At 46.5% G+C, this 24,182-nt stretch overlaps 1 protein-coding gene across 1 annotated transcript in view; it reads left to right on the top strand.

The window, feature by feature from the left end:
* mapkapk3 (MAPK activated protein kinase 3) overlaps positions 1-16,901 on the top strand; it is a 56,657-nt gene extending 39,756 nt beyond the window's left edge. Inside the window, exons 5-10 of the mRNA XM_079508815.1 lie at positions 1,768-1,894; positions 3,015-3,090; positions 4,826-4,950; positions 9,766-9,851; positions 10,882-10,962; positions 16,586-16,901. Of these exons, the coding sequence (XP_079364941.1) occupies positions 1,768-1,894; positions 3,015-3,090; positions 4,826-4,950; positions 9,766-9,851; positions 10,882-10,962; positions 16,586-16,738 (648 nt within the window). The 3' untranslated portion in view covers positions 16,739-16,901. The remainder of the gene's footprint in view (positions 1-1,767; positions 1,895-3,014; positions 3,091-4,825; positions 4,951-9,765; positions 9,852-10,881; positions 10,963-16,585) is intronic.
* The last annotated feature ends 7,281 nt before the right edge of the window (positions 16,902-24,182 follow it).

The following is a 24,182-nucleotide window of genomic DNA, read 5'->3' as shown; positions in this document are numbered from 1 at the left end:
CATGCTCTAATATATACAATATACATGCTCACAATATACATGCTCTAATATATACAATATACATGCTCTAATATATACAATATACATGCTCTAATATATACAATATACATGCTCTAATATATACAATATACATGCTCTAATATATACAATATACATGCTCTAATATATACAATATACATGCTCTAATATATACAATATACATGCTCTAATATATATAATATACATGCTCTAATATATATAATATACATGCTCTAATATATATAATATACATGCTCTAATATATATAATATACATGCTCTAATATATATAATATACATGCTCTAATATATATAATATACATGCTCTAAAAATGCACATTTTCGGAGCACATTTTCAGAGCACTGCTTTTCATCAGTGGTTCCCGATGCCACGCCTTAACCCATTCTGACCTGAGATCAGATTCTATAAATATCTTCTACATCCTGACAGTTTTATGAAAAACCTATGTTTCCATGTCAGACGTTCTTCGATTTAAAATAAATAGCAGACCTACAAGCTCATAGCGCGCCACTCGGTGGCGCGCTATGAGCTTGTAGATCTGCTATTTTTCAATAGCTAAAGCATAACATAATGCTAACACCAAAAGGGGTTCCCGCCCAAAATGGGTTTAAATAATTGTAGTGGAGTAAAAGTACAATATTTGATTTGGAGATGTAGTGGAGTAGAAGTAAAAAAGTATTGGAAATTGCAATTACTCAAGTAAAGTGCAAATACCTCGAAAATGTACAGTACTTAGTTATTTTACACCAGTGGTTCCCAAAGTGGGGTCCGGGGACCCCCAGGGGTCCTTGAAGGAGTTCCACCAACTGTCATTAAGACATGCGAATCCCTTGACTCCTTCAAAACCGCTCTCAAAGGGCACCTACGGATGGCTGCAATTCGAAACTGGCCCCCGTAAAATCTGAATCCCCACCCCCCGCCCCCCCCTTTTTTCCCCTCACTGTATATATTTATTTTCCCTTTTTACCTCCTTTATGATGAATTCCTGTTCTGTCTATAGAAGTGTCTATTTGTACGTCTCTAAATGTTTTGATGATTTGAACATGGTGGACCCTATTGGAAACAAGTGTAATGCTTAATTGGGTCGTCCACTCACAGTTAACAGCCTTTGTATTGAGTTTGTGCTTGAAATGTACTGTAATTCTGCAAACTGTTAATAAATTCTTCAATCAATCAATCAATCCAGGGGGCCGCCAGCTAAATGATAGTTTGGAAACAAATGGACCCTTATGGGTCTGTAACTCAGAGAGTGTACAAATTTGGTTTCATCTTTACACTCTCAGAGTTAAATTAACATTGATTTTACAATGTAAATCGGGGGTCCCAGAGAGAGAAATGCCATTAAATAGGGGTCCGTAAACTAATGCATGTCAAACTGAGAAAATGTGTTGAGAATCATGCTAAAAATCTTCTCTGTCTCTGGCATATCTTTTCAAATGGGGGTCCGGCAGTCCGTGGGGGGTCCGTGGGCTAATGGGGGTCCGGCAGTCCGTGGGCTAATTGGGGTCAATTTGGGGGTCCTTGACATGAAAACGATTGTGAACCACTGCTTTACACCACTACTCATTTCATTCAGTGAGGTGTGAACGATGATTCCTTCTCCCCTTCCTCCAGCTCCCCTTCCTCCAGCTCCCCTTCCTCCAGCTCCCCTTCCTCCAGCTCCCCTTCCTCCACTACTCATTTCATTCAGTGAGGTGTGAACGATGATTCCTTCTCCCCTTCCTCCAGCCAGAGAACCTGCTCTACACCAGCAAAGACAGAAACGCAGACCTCAAACTGACAGACTTTGGCTTCGCTAAAGAGACCACATTACACAACCCCCTGCAGACGCCCTGCTACACGCCCTACTATGTGGGTGAGTTAGTCCACAGACACCCTGCTACACGCCCTACTATGTGGGTGAGTTCACAGACAACCTGCTACACGCCCTACTATGTGGGTGAGTTAGTCCACAGACACCCTGCTACACGCCCTACTATGTGGGTGAGTTAGTCCACAGACACCCTGCTACACGCCCTACTATGTGGGTGAGTTAGTCCACAGACACCCTGCTACACGCCCTACTATGTGGGTGAGTTAGTCCACAGACACCCTGCTACACGCCCTACTATGTGGGTGAGTTAGTCCACAGACACCCTGCTACACGCCCTACTATGTGGGTGAGTTAGTCCACATACACCCTGCTACATGCCCTACTATGTGGGTGAGTTAGTCCACATACACCCTGCTACACGCCCTACTATGTGGGTGAGTTAGTCCACAGACACCCTGCTACACGCCCTACTATGTGGGTGAGTTAGTCCACAGACACCCTGCTACACGCCCTACTATGTGGGTGAGTTAGTCCACAGACACCCTGCTACACGCCCTACTATGTGGGTGAGTTAGTCCACAGACACCCTGCTACACGCCCTACTATGTGGGTGAGTTAGTCCACAGACACCCTGCTACACGCCCTACTATGTGGGTGAGTTAGTCCACAGACACCCTGCTACACGCCCTACTATGTGGGTGAGTTAGTCCACAGACGCCCTGCTACACGCCCTACTATGTGGGTGAGTTAGTCCACAGACACCCTGCTACACACCCTACTATGTGGGTGAGTATTACATATACGCTATCTGCAGCCCATCTCTGAGACGCAGAGGGATATAATGAACCATAGTATTATATATACCCTATCTGCAGCCCATCTCTGAGACACAGAGGGATATAATGAGCATTGATGAGGACCTACATTATGGAGATAATATATTGCTACTGTAGGTGAAAAGATGCACCTTCTGTGGAAGAGCTAGTAAATAGAGTGACGTTATGTTAGTTTAATATTTTCTTTTTGTAGCCATCCATGTTTCATGTTCTTTCTATTTATGTGTGTGTGTGCCTGCGTGTGCGTGCGTGTGTGTGTGTGTGTGTGTGTGTGCGTGTGCGTGTGCGTGTGCGTGTGCGTGTGTGCGTGTGTTGTCACCGATAAGCTCCTGAGGTTTTGGGACCGGAAAAATACGACAAGTCGTGTGACATGTGGTCTCTGGGCGTCATCATGTACATCCTGTGAGTATAGTGTGTGTGTGTGTGTGTGTGTACTGTAGGCCTACTGTATATACCACTTAGTGACACACCTCAGCTGTGCTGAACTGACTGAAAGTTAATGTTTACTGTGATTACGCTAAGCTTATATTTCATTGCGCAGGAGGATGCTAAACGCACACCAGTCGTGCCGGTCCACAGTAGAACAATCTAGTATTGAAAAGACAACGTTTTTTATTGTCCTATTCCAATAAAGTATCGGCACTTTGTCTTTTCAAGACTTCACATTCGATTTTTCAAAAATAGCAGACCTACAAGTTTATAGCGCGGCACTAGGTGCCACGCTATGAGCTATTTTTCAATAGCTAAAGCATAACATAATGCTAACACCAAAAGGGGTTCCCGCCCAAAATGGGTTAAGCTTATATTTCATATCACAAACACCATATTGTTTTTCAGAAAACTGTCAGGATTTAGAAGACATTTTGTAGAATCGAGCTCAGGTCTATATGGGTTTAATCGACTTTGAATCGTTTATAATTTGAATTCCAATAGATTTTACCCCCGTCTCTCAGATGAGGTGGTGATATGTGAGAATTCTCAGCCTGGTCAGACTAATCATATACTTGAAGAAGTCCTTATTTAACAGTTTTTCGAAGTTGTGTGTGAATTAAATGATTCACTTTTTGCCCCCTCTTGAGCTGAAGGTCACTGAAAAGCCTTTCCCAGGCAGCAGAGGCAGGTAGCGCTATGTTTAGCCGTGAGCGACAGGATAATCACACAGCTGGGTAGGATGTGAAAATGTGCCCGCGTATGTCGGTCAAACCTCCGTCACCATTATTGCTACCGACTGACTGCTGGGTTAATGACTGGTCAGAGCGGTTTGATAAAGCCGCGGTCGAGAGGAGTGGGCTCTGTGAGAGGTCTCCTCCTGTGAGAGGTCTCCTCCTGTGAGAGGTCTCCTCCTGTGAGAGGTCTCCTCCTGTGAGAGGTCTTCTCCTGTGAGAGGTCTCCTCCTGTGAGACGTCTCCTCCTGTGAGAGGTCTCCTCCTGTGAGAGGTCTCCTCCTGTGAGAGGTCTCCTCCTGTGAGAGGTCTTCTCCTGTGAGACGTCTCCTCCTGTGAGAGGTCTTCTCCTGTGAGAGGTCTCCTCCTGTGAGAGGTCTTCTCCTGTGAGAGGTCTCCTCCTGTGAGAGGTCTTCTCCTGTGAGAGGTCTCCTCCTGTGAGACGTCTCCTCCTGTGAGAGGTCTCCTCCTGTGAGAGGTCTCCTCCTGTGAGAGGTCTTCTCCTGTGAGAGGTCTTCTCCTGTGAGAGGTCTCCTCCTGTGAGAGGTCTCCTCCTGTGAGACGTCTCCTCCTGTGAGAGGTCTCCTCCTGTGAGAGGTCTCCTCCTGTGAGAGGTCTCCTCCTGTGAGAGGTCTTCTCCTGTGAGAGGTCTCCTCCTGTGAGAGGTCTCCTCCTGTGAGAGGTCTCCTCCTGTGAGACGTCTCCTCCTGTGAGAGGTCTCCTCCTGTGAGACGTCTCCTCCTGTGAGAGGTCTCCTCCTGTGAGAGGTCTCCTCCTGTGAGAGGTCTCCTCCTGTGAGGAACACCGGCGTGAGGCCAATCACATTTTATAAAAGAAACTCTCTCTGTGTGTGTCTATGTCTCTCTCCCAGGTTGTGTGGGTTTCCACCGTTCTACTCCAACACAGGCCAGGCCATCTCTCATCTCTCTCTCTCTCTCTCTCTCTCTCTCTGTGTGTCTATGTCTCTCTCCCAGGTTGTGTGGGTTTCCACCGTTCTACTCCAACACAGGCCAGGCCATCTCTCCGGGGATGAAGCGCCGGATCAGAATGGGCCAATATGAGTTCCCCAACCCAGAGTGGGCCGAGGTGTCACAGGAAGGTGAGATAATAAAACTACATTACCCAGCCTAACCCCAACCCAGAGTGGGCCGAGGTGTCACAGGAAGGTGAGATAATAAAACTACATTACCCAGCCTAACCCCAACCCAGAGTGGGCCGAGGTGTCACAGGAAGGTGAGATAATAAAACTACATTACCCAGCCTAACCCGACCCAGAGTGGGCCGAGGTGTCACAGGAAGGTGAGATAATAAAACTACATTACCCAGCCTAACCCTACCCAGAGTGGGCCGAGATGTCACAGGAAGGTGAGATAATAAAACTACATTACCCAGCCTAACCCGACCCAGAGTGGGCCCAGGTGTCACAGGAAGGTGAGATAATAAAACTACATTACCCAGCCTAACGCGACCCAGAGTGGGCCGAGATGTCACAGGAAGGTGAGATAATAAAACTACATTACCCAGCCTAACCCCAACCCAGAGTGGGCTGAGGTGTCACAGGAAGGTGAGATAGTAAAACTACATTACCCAGCCTAACCCCAACCCAGAGTGGGCTGAGGTGTCACAGGAAGGTGAGATAATAAAACTACATTACCCAGCCTAACCCGACCCAGAGTGGGCCGAGGTGTCACAGGAAGGTGAGATAATAAAACTACATTACCCAGCCTAACCCGACCCAGAGTGGGCCGAGGTGTCACAGGAAGGTGAGATAATAAAACTACATTACCCAGCCTAACCCCAACCCAGAGTGGGCTGAGGTGTCACAGGAAGGTGAGATAATAAAACTACATTACCCAGCCTAACCCGACCCAGAGTGGGCCGAGGTGTCACAGGAAGGTGAGATAATAAAACTACATTACCCAGCCTAACCCGACCCAGAGTGGGCCGAGGTGTCACAGGAAGGTGAGATAATAAAACTACATTACCCAGCCTAACCCCAACCCAGAGTGGGCTGAGATGTCACAGGAAGGTGAGATAATAAAACTACATTACCCAGCCTAACCCCAACCCAGAGTGGGCTGAGGTGTCACAGGAAGGTGAGATAGTAAAACTACATTACCCAGCCTAACCCCAACCCAGAGTGGGCTGAGGTGTCACAGGAAGGTGAGATAATAAAACTACATTACCCAGCCTAACCCGACCCAGAGTGGGCCGAGGTGTCACAGGAAGGTGAGATAATAAAACTACATTACCCAGCCTAACCCGACCCAGAGTGGGCCGAGGTGTCACAGGAAGGTGAGATAATAAAACTACATTACCCAGCCTAACCCCAACCCAGAGTGGGCTGAGGTGTCACAGGAAGGTGAGATAATAAAACTACATTACCCAGCCTAACCCGACCCAGAGTGGGCCGAGGTGTCACAGGAAGGTGAGATAATAAAACTACATTACCCAGCCTAACCCCAACCCAGAGTGGGCCGAGGTGTCACAGGAAGGTGAGATAATAAAACTACATTACCCAGCCTAACCCCAACCCAGAGTGGGCTGAGGTGTCACAGGAAGGTGAGATAATAAAACTACATTACCCAGCCTAACCCCAACCCAGAGTGGGCTGAGGTGTCACAGGAAGGTGAGATAGTAAAACTACATTACCCAGCCTAACCCCAACCCAGAGTGGGCTGAGGTGTCACAGGAAGGTGAGATAATAAAACTACATTACCCAGCCTAACCCCAACCCAGAGTGGGCTGAGGTGTCACAGGAAGGTGAGATAATAAAACTACATTACCCAGCCTAACCCCAACCCAGAGTGGGCTGAGGTGTCACAAGGACTGTCTAAAGAGGACGAGACGCGAAGACCGTACGGGCGACGCCATGTTGCTTATGGTGCTCCATGGAAGGAAAGAAACATGCGCAATGGGCTATATGCAGCCAACACTTCCACGTTCAGCTTCCTTGGTCTGAACTGCGCATGTTTCTTTCCTTCCATGGAGCACCATAAGCAACATGGCGCCGCCCGTACGGTCTTCGCGTCTCGTCCTCTTTAGACAGTCCTTGAGGTGTCACAGGAAGGTGAGATAATAAAACTACATTACCCAGCCTTTTGAGGGGCGCTAGCCCCTCCAATACATGGCTCATGAAGATTAGGTCAGCCAAGTGTGTCTGTTTAGAGCACTGTATATGTATTTAGGGCTTGTTTGGACTCAAGCACAGATGGACATGGTGTTCCAGTGTGTGGGATATCAGAACCACATGGTGTTCCAGTGTGTGGGATATCAGAACCACATGGTGTTCCAGTGGGATATCAGAACCACATGGTGTTCCAGTGTGTGGGATATCAGAACCACATGGTGTTCCAGTGTGTGGGATATCAGAACCACATGGTGTTCCAGTGTGTGGGATATCAGAACCACATGGTGTTCCAGTGTGTGTGATATCAGAACCACATGGTGTTCCAGTGTGGGATATCAGAACCACATGGTGTTCCCAGTGTGTGGGATATCAGAACCACATGGTGTTCCAGTGTGTGGGATATCAGAACCACATGGTGTTCCAGTGTGTGGGATATCAGAACCACATGGTGTCCCAGTGTGTGGGATATCAGAACCACATGGTGTTCCAGTGGGATATCAGAACCACATGGTGTTCCAGTGTGTGTGATATCAGAACCACATGGTGTTCCAGTGTGTGGGATATCAGAACCACATGGTGTTCCAGTGGGATATCAGAACCACATGGTGTTCCAGTGTGTGGGATATCAGAACCACATGGTGTTCCAGTGTGTGGGATATCAGAACCACATGGTGTTCCAGTGTGTGTGATATCAGAACCACATGGTGTTCCAGTGTGGGATATCAGAACCACATGGTGTTCCCAGTGTGTGGGATATCAGAACCACATGGTGTTCCAGTGTGTGGGATATCAGAACCACATGGTGTTCCAGTGTGTGGGATATCAGAACCACATGGTGTCCCAGTGTGTGGGATATCAGAACCACATGGTGTTCCAGTGGGATATCAGAACCACATGGTGTTCCAGTGTGTGGGATATCAGAACCACATGGTGTTCCAGTGTGTGGGATATCAGAACCACATGATGTTCCCAGTGTGTGGGATATCAGAACCACATGGTGTTCCCAGTGTGTGGGATATCAGAACCACATGGTGTTCCCAGTGTGTGGGATATCAGAACCACATGGTGTTCCCAGTGTGTGGGATATCAGAACCACATGGTGTTCCAGTGGGATATCAGAACCACATGGTGTTCCAGTGGGATATCAGAACCACATGATGTTCCAGTGTGTGTGATATCAGAACCACATGGTGTTCCAGTGGGATATCAGAACCACATGGTGTTCCAGTGGGATATCAGAACCACATGGTGTTCCAGTGGGATATCAGAACCACATGGTGTTCCAGTGGGATATCAGAACCACATGGTGTTCCAGTGGGATATCAGAACCACATGGTGTTCCAGTGGGATATCAGAACCACATGGTGTTCCAGTGGGATATCAGAACCACATGGTGTTCCAGTGGGATATCAGAACCACATGGTGTTCCAGTGGGATATCAGAACCACATGGTGTTCCAGTGGGATATCAGAACCACATGGTGTTCCCAGTGTGGGATATCAGAACCACATGGTGTTCCAGTGGGATATCAGAACCACATGATGTTCCAGTGTGTGTGATATCAGAACCACATGGTGTTCCAGTGGGATATCAGAACCACATGGTGTTCCAGTGTGTGGGATATCAGAACCACATGGTGTTCCCAGTGGGATATCAGAACCACATGGTGTTCCAGTGTGTGGGATATCAGAACCACATGGTGTTCCCAGTGTAAGGGATATCAGAACCACATGGTGTTCCAGTGTGTGGGATATCAGAACCACATGGTGTTCCAGTGTGTGGGATATCAGAACCACATGGTGTTCCAGTGTGTGGGATATCAGAACCACATGGTGTTCCCAGTGTGGGATATCAGAACCACATGGTGTTCCCAGTGTGGGATATCAGAACCACATGGTGTTCCCAGTGTGGGATATCAGAACCACATGGTGTTCCCAGTGTGGGATATCAGAACCACATGGTGTTCCAGTGTGTGGGATATCAGAACCACATGGTGTTCCCAGTGTGGGATATCAGAACCACATGGTGTTCCCAGTGTGGGATATCAGAACCACATGGTGTTCCCAGTGTGGGATATCAGAACCACATGGTGTTCCCAGTGTGGGATATCAGAACCACATGGTGTTCCCAGTGTGGGATATCAGAACCACATGGTGTTCCCAGTGTGGGATATCAGAACCACATGGTGTTCCAGTGAGTGGGATATCAGAACCACATGGTGTTCCCAGTGTGGGATATCAGAACCACATGGTGTTCCCAGTGTGGGATATCAGAACCACATGGTGTTCCCAGTGTGGGATATCAGAACCACATGGTGTTCCAGTGTGTGGGATATCAGAACCACATGGTGTTCCCAGTGTGGGATATCAGAACCACATGGTGTTCCAGTGTGTGTGATATCAGAACCACATGGTGTTCCAGTGTGGGATATCAGAACCACATGGTGTTCCAGTGTGTGGGATATCAGAACCACATGGTGTTCCAGTGTGTGGGATATCAGAACCACATGGTGTTCCAGTGTGGGATATCAGAACCACATGGTGTTCCAGTGTGTGGGATATCAGAACCACATGGTGTTCCAGTGTGTGGGATATCAGAACCACATGGTGTTCCAGTGTGTGGGATATCAGAACCACATGGTGTTCTGAGTGTGGGATATCAGAACCACATGGTGTTCCAGTGTATGGGATATCAGAACCTTCCTTGACAATGTATTTTATAAATGTGGACTCAAATAAAGAAATTGAAATATGCCATTATATTTTCTGTGCTTCTGCTCTATAGCCAAAGAGGTCATCAACCAGTTATTGAAGACGGACCCCAACGAGAGAATGTCCATCACTCAGTTTATGAACCACCCCTGGATCAACGTAGGTCACCTACTTCATTCACCTCGTATGTAGTCACCTGGAATGTCTTAGTGTTAGTCTAGTTTTAGTCACCTGGAATGTCTTAGTGTTAGTCTAGTTTTAGTCACCTGGAATGTCTTAGTGTTAGTCTAGTTTTAGTCACCTGGAATGTCTTAGTGTTAGTCTAGTTTTAGTCACCTGGAATGTCTTAGTGTTAGTCTAGTTTTAGTCACCTGGAATGTCTTAGTGTTAGTCTAGTTTTAGTCACCTGGAATGTCTTAGTGTTAGTCTAGTTTTAGTCACCTGGAATGTCTTAGTGTTAGTCTAGTTTTAGTCACCTGGAATGTCTTAGTGTTAGTCTAGTTTTAGTCACCTGGAATGTCTTAGTGTTAGTCTAGTTTTAGTCACCTGGAATGTCTTAGTGTTAGTCTAGTTTTAGTCACCTGGAATGTCTTAGTGTTAGTCTAGTTTTAGTCGAATACATATCATAAGATTTTTGTCGACTAAATCTACAGGTGATTTAGTCGACTAAAATGTATTTTGGCAGACCTTGATGCCGTTGCAATGTTTTTTTCACTTGCTGAAAATAGCTGATCTACAAGCCAACAACGCATCGCAGCGCATTGTGAGCTTGTAGATCGGCTATTTCCAGCATGCAACCAAGTGTAAAATCACTTTCAATCTGCTGTCTCTATTTTATTTTATTTTGTCCTTTTTTTAAACTTCTGCTAAAACAACAGACCTACAAGCTCACAGCACATCACAATGTGAGACGGCGTAAGCTTGTAGATCAGCTGTTTTCACCGGGTGCCACCGTCTTATAAAAAATAGGGCTTGAGTGGTTTTGTATGAATAGATACATTTACCCTAAATCTGTGATAGTCTGTCCGTCTATGAGAGACTACTTACTGTGTGTGTGGTTGCGTGTGCGTGTGCGTGTGCGTGTGCGTGTGCGTGTGCGTGTGCGTGTGTGTGTGTGTGTGTGTGTGTGTGTGTGTGTGTGTGCGTGCGTGCGTGTGCGTGTGCGTGTGCGTGCGTGCGTACCCTGCAGCAGTCCATGGTGGTTCCCTCCACTCCTCTCCACACCACCAGAGTCCTGACTGAAGACCGGGAGATGTGGGACGACGTTAAGGTCAGCCGCAGTGCAACACTGACACCCTCTGGCCACTAGCTGACACTACACCTCCTCACTGACACTCATTCAATGACCATGTAGGCCAGTCAATCTAAAGCTAAAAAAAGGGGGCGTGACCCAACATAAATTGCAATAGTAATCGTTCAAGGCCTACCGACACCGCCGGCCGCACCAGACTTTCCTCCGAGAATGACAGCTTGGCACGCACGACAGGCTGCAGCAGTGTTAATTTTGTTGACTAAGACTAAAGAATAAGTCGACTAAGGTTTTTCAGAAGACTAAATAGGACTAAGACTAAATGGTGTGTTATTCAAAAGACTAAGGTCACATTCCCACCTAATACTTCGGTAGACTCGATGCGAATGGGCGGAGCAGTTGGGATTCTTGCATATTTAATTTGTTGCGGTTTGCCTTCACACTGTCATCCGCAGCAATTGGAAACAGGGGGGACCTTTATCAATGTGTTCCATTCATAAACTAGCCTACACAGTGAAATCTATGGTGATAGATACGCACGCAGCCACGCACTGTTCTTTTGGGCATGGAGGCACAGCGCTGAGCGTACTGATATAACAGACAGCAGTGCAAAATGTTTACAAGTTTATCGAGATAAAAGTCCCTACTCCCCAGTCCCCACACAGTGACAGCACTCCATGTTTACGGCACGCACAGACAGACAGACAGACAGACAGAATATTCTGTAGGCTATAATACACTGCAGTGTTTTTTGTGGGTTTTTATGTGTTTCCTTAGCAATTAATGTACTCGTCCTAATTTCGATCAGGGCTTCAGTCTCCTCATTCCACCACGTCTATCCACGGTAACGGGACATCTTTGCGCTGTGTAAAATATGCCTTCTCCGTCTCCAACTGTGTTCAGCTCCTCACCCGCCACATTGTTTGCTTCATTTCCTTTATTTACTGCGGATTGCATTCACACCTGCACCGAATCGTAATCAAGTGCGATTGGAAGCGAAGTGAAACCCCTGTTTTTGCTCGGAGTAGAATGCAGTTCTTTGATACGCATTAGGATTCGAATTAGCCTTCACACCTGCCAAACGAAGTGCACTTTCTGACAATGCACAGCAGGATTCGTTTTAATCGCAGCAAAGCTTTCTGGTGTGAATGTCACCTAAGACTAAATCAAAATATTCTGAAAAAATGTACACTGGGCTGCAGCCTTGTAACTAACGTGATAGATGGATAGATCTTTATTGTCATTGCTTGCACGAAACAACGAAATTCAGTTTAGAGCTTCACCACTGGCATATAAAACTTTTGTAGAAGAGGTCAGGCAAACTAATATTGTTTATGCGGTTTGTTTTGATTGAATAATTCATTGAAAACGTAGTAAGTTGTACGTGTATTAATCTGATAGATAGTAAACTAATATTATTATACTAAAAATGATAAAGGTGAAGGGAAAAGAGACCTTTTTACAGTACAATAATGTTTCAAGTTTACACATACAAATAAATGACACAATAATCAACACCAAAACTTTATTTAGAACACACCCAAATCAAATCATATTACGGCGTACGTGTTCAATCAATTATTCTATCAAAGCAAACGGCATAAACAATATTAGTTTGCCTCTTGTACAAACAGAAAAGTTACAAGTTACAAGGCTGCATTCTGGAGCGTCGTCTGTCACGCCGTGCCAAGCTGTCATTCTCTTGTATTATATCGTACTTGTATTATTTCCTCACGGCAGGCTATCCCCCTCGGTGGAAAGTCTGGTAAGACGGGTAGTGTCAGTAGGCCAATCAGAGGCAGGCGGGTCGTTACCATGTCTATGCTCAGTGTCAGTAGGCCAATCAGAGGCAGGCGGGGCGTTACCATGTCTCTGCTCGGACGTAGAATAGATTCACGCTGTGATGACGGCTATGGCCGTTTTTAACCAAAGGAGTGTTTGGCTATGGCCGTTTATTAGGTCTGCGAGCGAGGAAACCAGAGGTGGAAAAGTTGTAATCTCCTCAATTCCTCTTGGCACAAGCTACCCTCTGTGGCCACACGGTGGCAGCAAAGGAGTTATATTGTTCTAGGGTTTAAAGGCATGTGGTCACTGTATACAGTGTAAAAGGACATTTACTGTATCTGTTTCCTCATTGAAAATGGAACGTCAAACGTCTCCCTCAAACACTGTCAAAACAGGGAAGTGTTGAGCAGCAGTCTGTTAGTGATTCTATAGCCACAGGGGGAATAAAATACACCACGTTGGTCTTTATTTCATGAACAGTTCCGCTCTGGTCTGAAACCACAACGTGTCGTGCAACCAGTTCCCGGCGCTCTGAAATGAGCGCCGGGCTGTACGATGTTGCCGGCCGGTGCAGTTTCCGGGATCCTGTTGCAAGTGGTTGAAATATTCTGCAAGTGATTGCGAGTAGTTTTGCCGTTTGCAAGTGGTTGCAGTTGCAACTTGTTGTGTTGCCAATCATTGGCATATGGACTGTGGTTTGGTGCTTTTCCATTGCTGAACTCCTACTCCATTCTAATGTAGTTGAACAAAGTAACTAAATGTTAACTGAAATTAAAATAAAACCAAGGCTGTACAAAAGAAAATGTTAACTAACTAAAACGTTAACTAATTAAAACTACCAGTAAGTAAAATCAAAATTGGCATTAGTTTTAGATAGTTTTTCATACATGAAACTAGTAGGCCTATTTTGGGTTGTATATTATGAAATCTTTAGCTCTGTTTTTAAAAAGTGTCCAAGCCTGTAGAGCTTGCTATTTTTGCTATGTTTGTAATGTTTCCTAACTTTTTAAATCTCACCCTATGACCTTCACTTTTTATTACAATACATTTTAAAACTAACGCTAAAACTAAGAACTAAACTAAACCAGCAAACCAGCTTTTTAAAAAGCATTCAAAACTGAACCAAACTGAAAGGAAAGCTAGTCGTCATAGCATTGTCCAACTCTGCATAGCAGAGTTCTAAAGAACAATGACTCCCATACAGTCCAACAAAAACATTTTGGCTGAGTAATAGGCCTCGCTCAATGTGGATTAATTTCACATTTTACCAACAGCTAGCTTAACCCATTCTGGACGGGGACCCCTCTTGGTGTTTTAAGCATTATGTTATACTTTAGCTAATGAAAAATAGCAGCGCTACGAGCTTGTAGATCTGCTATTTTTTGAAAAATCGTGAAAATGTGGTGCAAATCTTTGAATGTATATTATATTCTTTTAGGGGGGTTCCTGGAACAACATATTTTCAGATGGGGGTCAATCATCATCATCATATCATCATCATCATCATCATCATCATCATCATACTATAATTCAGTCAGTCAATGTCTGTCTGTCTGTCTGAATGTGTGTCTGTCTGTCAGAAACACTGCCGTATCTCCTCACCACCTGCACCAATCGCTCCCACTTTTCACACAGGCATTGACCATAATAATATGGAGGTCTTAACAAAGCCCTTTTTCCAATTTAACAAATTATAAATTAATAATGAATTTATTAGTGAATTAAAAATGCGAAAACGCAATATCTCACAACGGGTAAGGGCTAGTTACATATAATTCTGGGGGTCCTTGACATGGAAACATACGTTTTCTTCAGAAAACTGTCAGGATTTAGAAGGCATTTTTAGAATCGTCCTCAGGTCTAAATGGGTTAAAAGTTTCTTCACAGTATTTGGGAGCTTCCGAATGACGCTATTTATGTGACATTCTCTGTGACCAATCAGTGGTCTGCGATGTTTTCATGTCTGCCATCCTCTTCCTGGAACACAGAGAGTGTTACCAAAAACATACCGGATGCTGGACTGGTGTTGCCTAATCAATGGAAAACCACGTCCAACACCCCAAACAGTCAGTGGCGTGCACAGATAGACACTAGGGGGTGCTAGAGCACCCCCTGCCCTTTTGGCAATGTGCCCTTTTGAAAAAAAAAGAAGAAAAAAAATCATTTTTTTTTCTTTTTCAAAAATAGCAGATCTACAAGTTCATAGCGCGCCACTCGGTGGCGCGCTATGAGCTTGTAGATCTGCTATTTTTCAATAGCTAAAGCATAACATAATGCTAACACCAAAAGGGGTTCCCGCCCAAAATAGATTAAGGCAACCGGCCGGTTCCACGCGCTGCACAAGGTGCCCTTTTTTAACTTGAGCACCTGCCCCTCTAAATGTCTGTGCACGCCACTGCAAACAGTTACTGTAATAACTGTGTACATTCCCGGCCTCTACCAGTTAGTTTGCATACCACACACACACACACACACACACACACACACACACACACACACACACACACACACACACACACACACAGATACAGTACAGACCTGGTAACCTTCTGGGATGTAGAAGACAATGGCACAACAAGGCCTTTATGCAAAGCTACTGGACCACGGCACACGCAAGCACACACGCACGCGCACACGCACGGACACGCACACGCACACACACGAGCCTCTCTCTGTCTTTCTCTCTCTCTCGTCACTGCAATTTCACAATTTGCTAATTGAATTTTGATCGATCACAACACTTCTGTCTGACAGACACTTCTAGATAATCAATCTGCTTAATACTTTATTGGGTCAATCAGTGGGATAGGAAGACAGATGGACGTCATGTGGGTCAATACGTCATCGTCATGGAGTAGGGACTCGTCGAACCCACACTGTTTCTTCAGGAACAGTATTTTCTAGTTACCAGTATTTAATAATGTAAAGTAGTAATTCAGTGGCATACAGTACGTGTGCTGGAGAAACCTGCAGACTGACATTCAGTAATTGAGATTCTGATGACCAAAACATGATGATGTCGTGTAAAAGCTAAATCTTTAATTTGCCAAGGCCAAGTCTTGCCATGGACAAAATGTCCGTGTAGGGCCATATTGATAACCTGACCTGCACATATTCCCTCCCATGTTGTCAACTAATTCTAGCCCCACTCACCTGTGAGGACCAGATGAACTCGGTTGGCTAACGAGCTCCAGACACTATAAAAACGTAGCCTGGGCAGCGGTCCTTTTACTGGGAGACTATAGAACTGGGTTGTGTGTGAACGCCAAGAAGGGAAACAACTATCAAAATCTAAACCACCTCCAACAAGCTGTAGCAAAAATGTTATGTAATTACATCACAAGAAAAATACCAAAGATATAAATGTCCCACCAGACCGACATTCCCTTTGCACGGTTTATTTTCCTGAACCCGCTGGTCTGGCCACCATGCGCGTGGAATAACCCTGTAACTGTTCCCTCCTCCTCCAGGAGGAGATGACCAGCGCTCTGGCCACCATGCTAACCCTGTAACTGTTCCTCCTCCTCCTCCTCCTCCTACAGGAGGAGATGACCAGCGCTCTGGCCACCATGCTAACCCTGTAACTGTTCCTCCTCCTCCTCCTCCTACAGGAGGAGATGACCAGCGCTCTGGCCACCATGCTAACCCTGTAACTGTTCCTCCTCCTCCTCCTACAGGAGGAGATGACCAGCGCTCTGGCCACCATGCTAACCCTGTAACTGTTCCCTCCTCCTACAGGAGGAGATGACCAGCGCTCTGGCCACCATGCTAACCCTGTAACTGTTCCCTCCTCCTACAGGAGGAGATGACCAGCGCTCTGGCCACCATGCTAACCCTGTAACTGTTCCTCCTCCTACAGGAGGAGATGACCAGCGCTCTGGCCACCATGCGCGTGGACTACGACCAGGTGAAGATCAAAGACCTGGACACGTCCAACAACCCGCTGCTCAACAAGAGGCGGAAGAAGGCGGCCGGGGGGAAGAGCGGAGGGACGGTCTGCCAGAGTCAGTGAGAGAGCAACGGCGAAGAAAATGGAAAGGGGTCGTTCGGTCGGTCGGGGCTAGAACCACCTAGCGAACCCAGGACGAGCTCAGAAGAAGGAGCTGGGGTCTTCATCATCGCCACGCTGGCTTGTGGTGGATGTTTTTTGTCAAAAATGCATTGTTTTTGCCACGGACGTACAAAATTAGTGGACAATAATATTACCAGAAAGACCTCTAGACCTGACTGACCGTAACAGGTCTGTAACTCTGAGAGCGTACAAATGGAACCAAACGGACCCTTACAGGTCCATTTGTACGCTCTCAGAGTTAAGATGTTTAAGATGTGCCATACATACAGTAGTGTCATAGTAAATGTGTCAAGTGTGAGACTTGACATTCAGTAATTGGGTCTTGTGATCAAAATAAGAACATTATAATGGTGTGTAAAAAAACAAAACAACATCCAACAGTTGCCACGGACAAGACTTTGCCACGCGTGACGTTTTTACGGACATATTGATGGCCCCTAGGACAGGAGGAGAGAGGGTGAGGTGGGCACAACGAAAAGACCTGTTGGAAAAGCACAGAGACAATGGATGGAATAGAAGAGCATCAGTAGGACTAGCAGAAGCATGCAGGGAACAGTGGTGAACTATGTATGATGACATGGACACATGACGAGAGACGACAGCACCTGTGTCTGTCCTAGCCTGGCTAATAAGCCAGACTCAAATACCACACTGTCGTGTGGTATTTGAGTCTGGAGATGCTGTGTATGGATCTTGTTTCCCGGGGGGCGGGTTCAAACATTTTCTCTTTGACGCAATTGGTCAGAGCTACTGTCAGTCAAAGGTCTCAAGCATTGAACGTAACTGTACCAAAGCCCGCCCATATTGCATACCGTGTCCCGATTGGCCACACCAGTTCTCTGGTGTAGGAAATGGGCGTACAATTGAGCCTCTCCAGACCGTAATCCGCCGGCAGGCAATTTTTGTTTTGCCAACGGCTGATTCGGTCTGGCTTATTAGCCAGGCTATGTCTGTCCCAGGCTATAGTCCCAGGCTATAGTCCCAGGTCGCCAGGGCAGCGTTGGAGATCAGCGGGGCTCGCTTGACTGTCTTGTCTGTGAGCCCAAATATTTTTACCATCCGTATGTTTTCTATACGTACTTGTGCGTACAGTACTGAATGTGTGTGTGTTGTGGTTTGACCTCCTTCGGAGCAGTTGTACTGTACCTACTGTACCTACTGTGAATATGTGCATAATGATATTTTAGTATGGTGTGTTTGTGTGTGTGTGTGTGTGTGTGTGTGTGTGTGTGTGTGTGTGTGTGTGTGTGTGTGTGTGTGTGCGTGTGTGGTCGATTGCCTTTGGCGGGACCGCGTTTTCCTACCTACCTACAGTAGTGCAACTCAGCATACATATCACAACTCCGCATTTGTGCACGCGCATGTGCATCAGCACGCGCATGCCACCGCACGCACGCACACACACACACACACACACACACACACACACACACACACACACACACACACACACAAATCCCGTCACTAGTACTGCTAAAATAAAGGGGAGTGTTGCAGCGCGTAATTACCAACTCTTTAGTTAGACTGTGAAACTAGTCTGGATTGTGTTCTTTTACAACTGTTTGCTCCTCTTTTTTTTTTCTTCAAGGATTAAAGCAACACCATTTGAAAAGAGCTTCATCTTTGTCAAGTACTTTTCACTCACAAACTGAGGGTGTATTTAATACGTTATATAGCAGACTGAACCGGAAGCATCTTCACGGAACCTGTCTTAATGCTTTCTGGACGGGAAGCATTATGTTATACTTTAGCTATTGAAAAAATAGCAGATCTACAAGCTTGTAGCGCGGCACTCAGTCAAAGATGGCCTATTTATGAAGATGGGCCAACTTCATTGGAGCCACTAATTGGCGAAAGCTACAAATGGTCTCCTAAATATAGTAGGCGTGGTTTGCTTTCTTTGAGTCTAATCAGAGAAACGAGAACCTCTCTCTGTTACACCTCATCTGCACGGGCAAGGAGCGAGCGTTACCACGGCGATATCGTGCTAAAAACCTGTCCCGATATGGAGCGGCGGCCATCGCGTTGCCATAGTAATCTAGTAGGAGAGTGGCGACACTAGCGTTGACTCCCATTTTGTAACAATGGAAAGCAGAAGTGGCTATTAGTGCTCATTCTATCTCAGTGTTTGGAACTATAGCCCATAGCACCCGCTTTGCTACGAGATCAAAGTGTGTCGCCACTCTCTTACTAGATTACTCTGCGACGTAGCCTGAACCAATCAAATAACCAATAAATAGTAGCGTATAGATCTCAGCCAATAAAAAGTGTGTGGGGCTGCGAGACCTCGCTCAAATTGAGGCTCTGCAGGGGCGCCCGCTGGCCTAGCGGTCCAGGCGCATGCCACATATAGGCTCTGGTCTGCACAGCGCGTCACGTGTTCGAGTCCCGTCATTCATGACGACCTTTGCTGCGTGTCTCTCCCCTTCTCTCTCTCTCCGTCTTTCCTGTCATTCTTGTATCTATCAAATCATAAAAATCAAATTTAGGATATCGCTGCACGGCGCGGTGTCGCTCACGGTACATCAGGACAGTCTCATTGACAAAAACATGTATTCTAATGAGATTTCATCGTTGGCTCACATCTCTGGCAGTGCGGATGCGGATGCGGTGTCTTGTCAGGGGGAAGGGGAGGATGCGGTGTCTTGTCAGGGGGAAGGGGAGGATGCGGTGTCTTGTCAGGGGGAAGGGGAGGATGCGGTGTCTTGTCAGGGGGAAGGGGAGGTTCATGGCGCGGTGTCTTGTCAGGGGGAAGGGGAGGTTCTGTGTCTTGTCAGGGGGAAGGGGAGGTTCATGGCAGCAATAACGGTCCAGTCTGACATCACATTGTGTATATGGGTTTACACAACGTGATTGCTTCAGGTGGTCACTGGTGTCGTTTCTTGTTAACCCATTTTGGTCGGGAACCCCTTTTGGTGTTTTAAACATTGTTATAATTTAGCTATTGAAAAATAGCAGATCTACAAGCTCATAGCGCGCCACCGAGTGGCGCGCTATGAGCTTGTAGGTCTGCTATTTTTGAAAAATCGTGAAAATGTGCCTCAAATTTGGAACGTTTTTAACTCAAATCTTTGCTTCTGGAGGGTCCCTGGAACAACATATTTTCAGATGGGGGTCGGAGGCCAATTACATATATTTTTGGGGTCCTTGACATGAAATATTGAGTGATATACAGTAGGCCTATAGAAACAGGTATTTCAGAAAACTGTCAGGAATTAGAAGACACTTTTTTCAGTCCTAAATGGGTAAATAATCCCTCTAGGCCTGTGGTTTTCAACCAGTGGTCCCTGGGGGGGTTCCAGGTGGTCCCTGAGGGGGTTCCAGGTGGTCCCTGAGGGGGTTCCAGGTGGTCCCTGAGGGGGTTCCAGGTGGTCCCCAGCTAAATGATAGAGAGTTGGTAACCAAATGGACCCTTATTAGATCTTTAACTCTTGTGTGTGTAAAATTAAACCAAATTTGGTTTCATTTTACTCTCTCAAGAGTTACATTACATTATTGTTAACGATCTGCATTACTTAATTAATTTACAAGAAGTCTACAGAATTCGAAAATGTACTGTAGAATAATTGTTATTTTGATCAAGGTTTGCCTGTTTGTTATCTATCTCTCTGAATGGTATTGTGGACGAAATCTTATCCAACGACAGCAAAATATTCTTTGGTTTTGGGTCCCGAAAAGGCTAAATGTCATCATATGGTGGTCCGTGGCTCAGATGGGTCTGAGAGGCTAAATCTCATCATATGGTGGTCCGTGGCTCAGATGGGTCTGAGAGGCTACATCTCATCATATGGTGGTCCGTGGCTCAGATGGGTCTGAGAGGCTAAATCTCATCATATGGTGGTCCGTGGCTCAGATGGGTCTGAGAGGCTACATCTCATCATATGGTGGTCCGTGGCTCAGATGGGTCTGAGAGGCTAAATCTCATCATATGGTGGTCCGTGGCTCAGATGGGTCTGAGAGGCTACATCTCATCATATGGTGGTCCGTGGCTCAGATGGGTCTGAGAGGCTAAATCTCATCATATGGTGGTCCGTGGCTCAGATGGGTCTGAGAGGCTAAATCTCATCATATGGTGGTCCGTGGCTCAGATGGGTCTGAGAGGCTAAATCTCATCATATGGTGGTCCGTGGCTCAGATGGGTCTGAGAGGCTACATCTCATCATATGGTGGTCCGTGGCTCAGATGGGTCTGAGAGGCTAAATCTCATCATATGGTGGTCCGTGGCTCAGATGGGTCTGAGAGGCTAAATCTCATCATATGGTGGTCCGTGGCTCAGATGGGTCTGAGAGGCTACATCTCATCATATGGTGGTCCGTGGCTCAGATGGGTCTGAGAGGCTAAATCTCATCATATGGTGGTCCGTGGCTCAGATGGGTCTGAGAGGCTACATCTCATCATATGGTGGTCCGTGGCTCAGATGGGTCTGAGAGGCTACATCTCATCATATGGTGGTCCGTGGCTCAGATGGGTCTGAGAGGCTAAATCTCATCATATGGTGGTCCGTGGCTCAGATGGGTCTGAGAGGCTACATCTCATCATATGGTGGTCCGTGGCTCAGATGGGTCTGAGAGGCTACATCTCATCATATGGTGGTCCGTGGCTCAGATGGGTCTGAGAGGCTAAATCTCATCATATGGTGGTCCGTGGCTCAGATGGGTCTGAGAGGCTACATCTCATCATATGGTGGTCCGTGGCTCAGATGGGTCTGAGAGGCTAAATCTCATCATATGGTGGTCCGTGGCTCAGATGGGTCTGAGAGTCTAAATCTCATCATATGGTGGTCCGTGGCTCAGATGGGTCTGAGAGTCTAAATCTCATCATATGGTGGTCCGTGGCTCAGATGGGTCTGAGAGGCTAAATCTCATCATATGGTGGTCCGTGGCTCAGATGGGTCTGAGAGGCTACATCTCATCATATGGTGGTCCGTGGCTCAGATGGGTCTGAGAGGCTAAATCTCATCATATGGTGGTCCGTGGCTCAGATGGGTCTGAGAGGCTACATCTCATCATATGGTGGTCCGTGGCTCAGATGGGTCTGAGAGGCTACATCTCATCATATGGTGGTCCGTGGCTCAGATGGGTCTGAGAGGCTAAATCTCATCATATGGTGGTCCGTGGCTCAGATGGGTCTGAGAGGCTACATCTCATCATATGGTGGTCCGTGGCTCAGATGGGTCTGAGAGGCTAAATCTCATCATATGGTGGTCCGTGGCTCAGATGGGTCTGAGAGTCTAAATCTCATCATATGGTGGTCCGTGGCTCAGATGGGTCTGAGAGTCTAAATCTCATCATATGGTGGTCCGTGGCTCAGATGGGTCTGAGAGTCTACATCTCATCATATGGTGGTCCGTGGCTCAGATGGGTCTGAGAGGCTACATCTCATCATATGGTGGTCCGTGGCTCAGATGGGTCTGAGAGGCTAAATCTCATCATATGGTGGTCCGTGGCTCAGATGGGTCTGAGAGGCTACATCTCATCATATGGTGGTCCGTGGCTCAGATGGGTCTGAGAGTCTAAATCTCATCATATGGTGGTCCGTGGCTCAGATGGGTCTGAGAGGCTAAATCTCATCATATGGTGGTCCGTGGCTCAGATGGGTCTGAGAGGCTAAATCTCATCATATGGTGGTCCGTGGCTCAGATGGGTCTGAGAGGCTACATCTCATCATATGGTGGTCCGTGCCTCAGATGGGTCTGAGAGGCTAAATCTCATCATATGGTGGTCCGTGGCTCAGATGCTGAATAGATAATGGGCCTTGATACTGTACGACAAAAGGTTGATAACCATGCATTGCTCCAGGCGCAGTAAAGACCTGGAGTTGTCTTTCTTCTGTTGCTCCAGGCGCAGTAAACTGGACCTGGAGTTGTCTTTCTTCTGTTGCTCCAGGCGCAGTAAAGACCTGGAGTTGTCTTTCTTCTGTTGCTCCAGGCGCAGTAAAGACCTGGAGTTGTCTTTCTTCTGTCTACACTCTAATCCAGGGGTTCTCAACATCTTTGGCCGGGGACCCCCGGAAATGCTTTGGCAACCAAAATAGCCGATCTACAATGAAGCTGTGTAGATGTGCTACCCTCCGCGTGTTGACCTGTACGTGAGGCAGAGGCCTTATGTAAGGGGTTAGGGTACTGTACGTGAGGCAGAGGCCTTATGTAAGGGGTTAGGGTACTGTACGTGAGGCAGAGGCCTTATGTAAGGGGTTAGGGTACTGTACGTGAGGCAGAGGCCTTATGTAAGGGGTTAGGGTACTGTACGCGAGGCAGAGGCCTTATGTAAGGGGTTAGGGTACTGTACGCGAGGCAGAGGCCTTATGTAAGGGGTTAGGGTACTGTACATGAGGCAGAGGCCTTATGTAAGGGGTTAGGGTACTGTACGTGAGGCAGAGGCCTTATGTAAGGGGTTAGGGTACTGTACGTGAGGCAGAGGCCTTATGTAAGGGGTTAGGGTACTGTACGTGAGGCAGAGGCCTTATGTAAGGGGTTAGGGTACTGTACGTGAGGCAGAGGCCTTATGTAAGGGGTTAGGGTACTGTACGTGAGGCAGAGGCCTTATGTAAGGGGTTAGGGTACTGTACGTGAGGCAGAGGCCTTATGTAAGGGGTTAGGGTACTGTACGTGAGGCAGAGGCCTTATGTAAGGGGTTAGGGTACTGTACGTGAGGCAGAGGCCTTATGTAAGGGGTTAGGGTACTGTACGTGAGGCAGAGGCCTTATGTAAGGGGCAGTGGCTCAAGGTTGGTTCTTCTGCGTTACATGTTTGGGCTGTAATGCCACCTTGAGAAATGACCTCTTGTTCATGTGGATTCTGAACCAGCACCACGTGTAAGTCAGTGCTGGGATTATTTTCTATAGACTATAGACTGTATCTTCCAGAACCGTGCACCCCATACACTTTTACACGGAATTACTCAACTGAGTGCTTGCTTTTGCTTTCTTCTTCAAATCCAACATGAAGCCATATCTGGGACACTGACTAATACCACTTAAGCCCTATCTTTTAAACATTGACAACAGTGTGTCACGCTGCAAAGAATGTAGCTACTCAAAACATATAGCGGTTTGCAGAGCGTGGTGAGTTTGTACATTGTATTTTCTTACCTTTTGAACATTAAAACATTTCTCTACCCATAACATGCACTAAAACAGGGACGCGGACAAGGTTTAAGAAGTAGTTAAAAATATTATTTTTTTGTGACCAACTTTTTTTTTTTCTTTTTTTTTTTAAGAACCCCGGGTTAGCACAGACATTACAGGAGAGGGAAACAACATGGTGCATACTATAACATAATACATGTTTATTTTTCTAACAAAACAAATAAGATGGAAACCAAAACAAAACGTGGCAATGATGTTGGAACAGACAAACATGGATGGATCAGACTTTGTTTACAGG

Source organism: Electrona antarctica (genome assembly GCF_951216825.1).
Source record: "Electrona antarctica genome assembly, chromosome: 8".
Classification (NCBI taxonomy): domain Eukaryota; kingdom Metazoa; phylum Chordata; class Actinopteri; order Myctophiformes; family Myctophidae; genus Electrona; species Electrona antarctica.
This window is presented reverse-complemented; position numbering and strand designations above follow the sequence as displayed.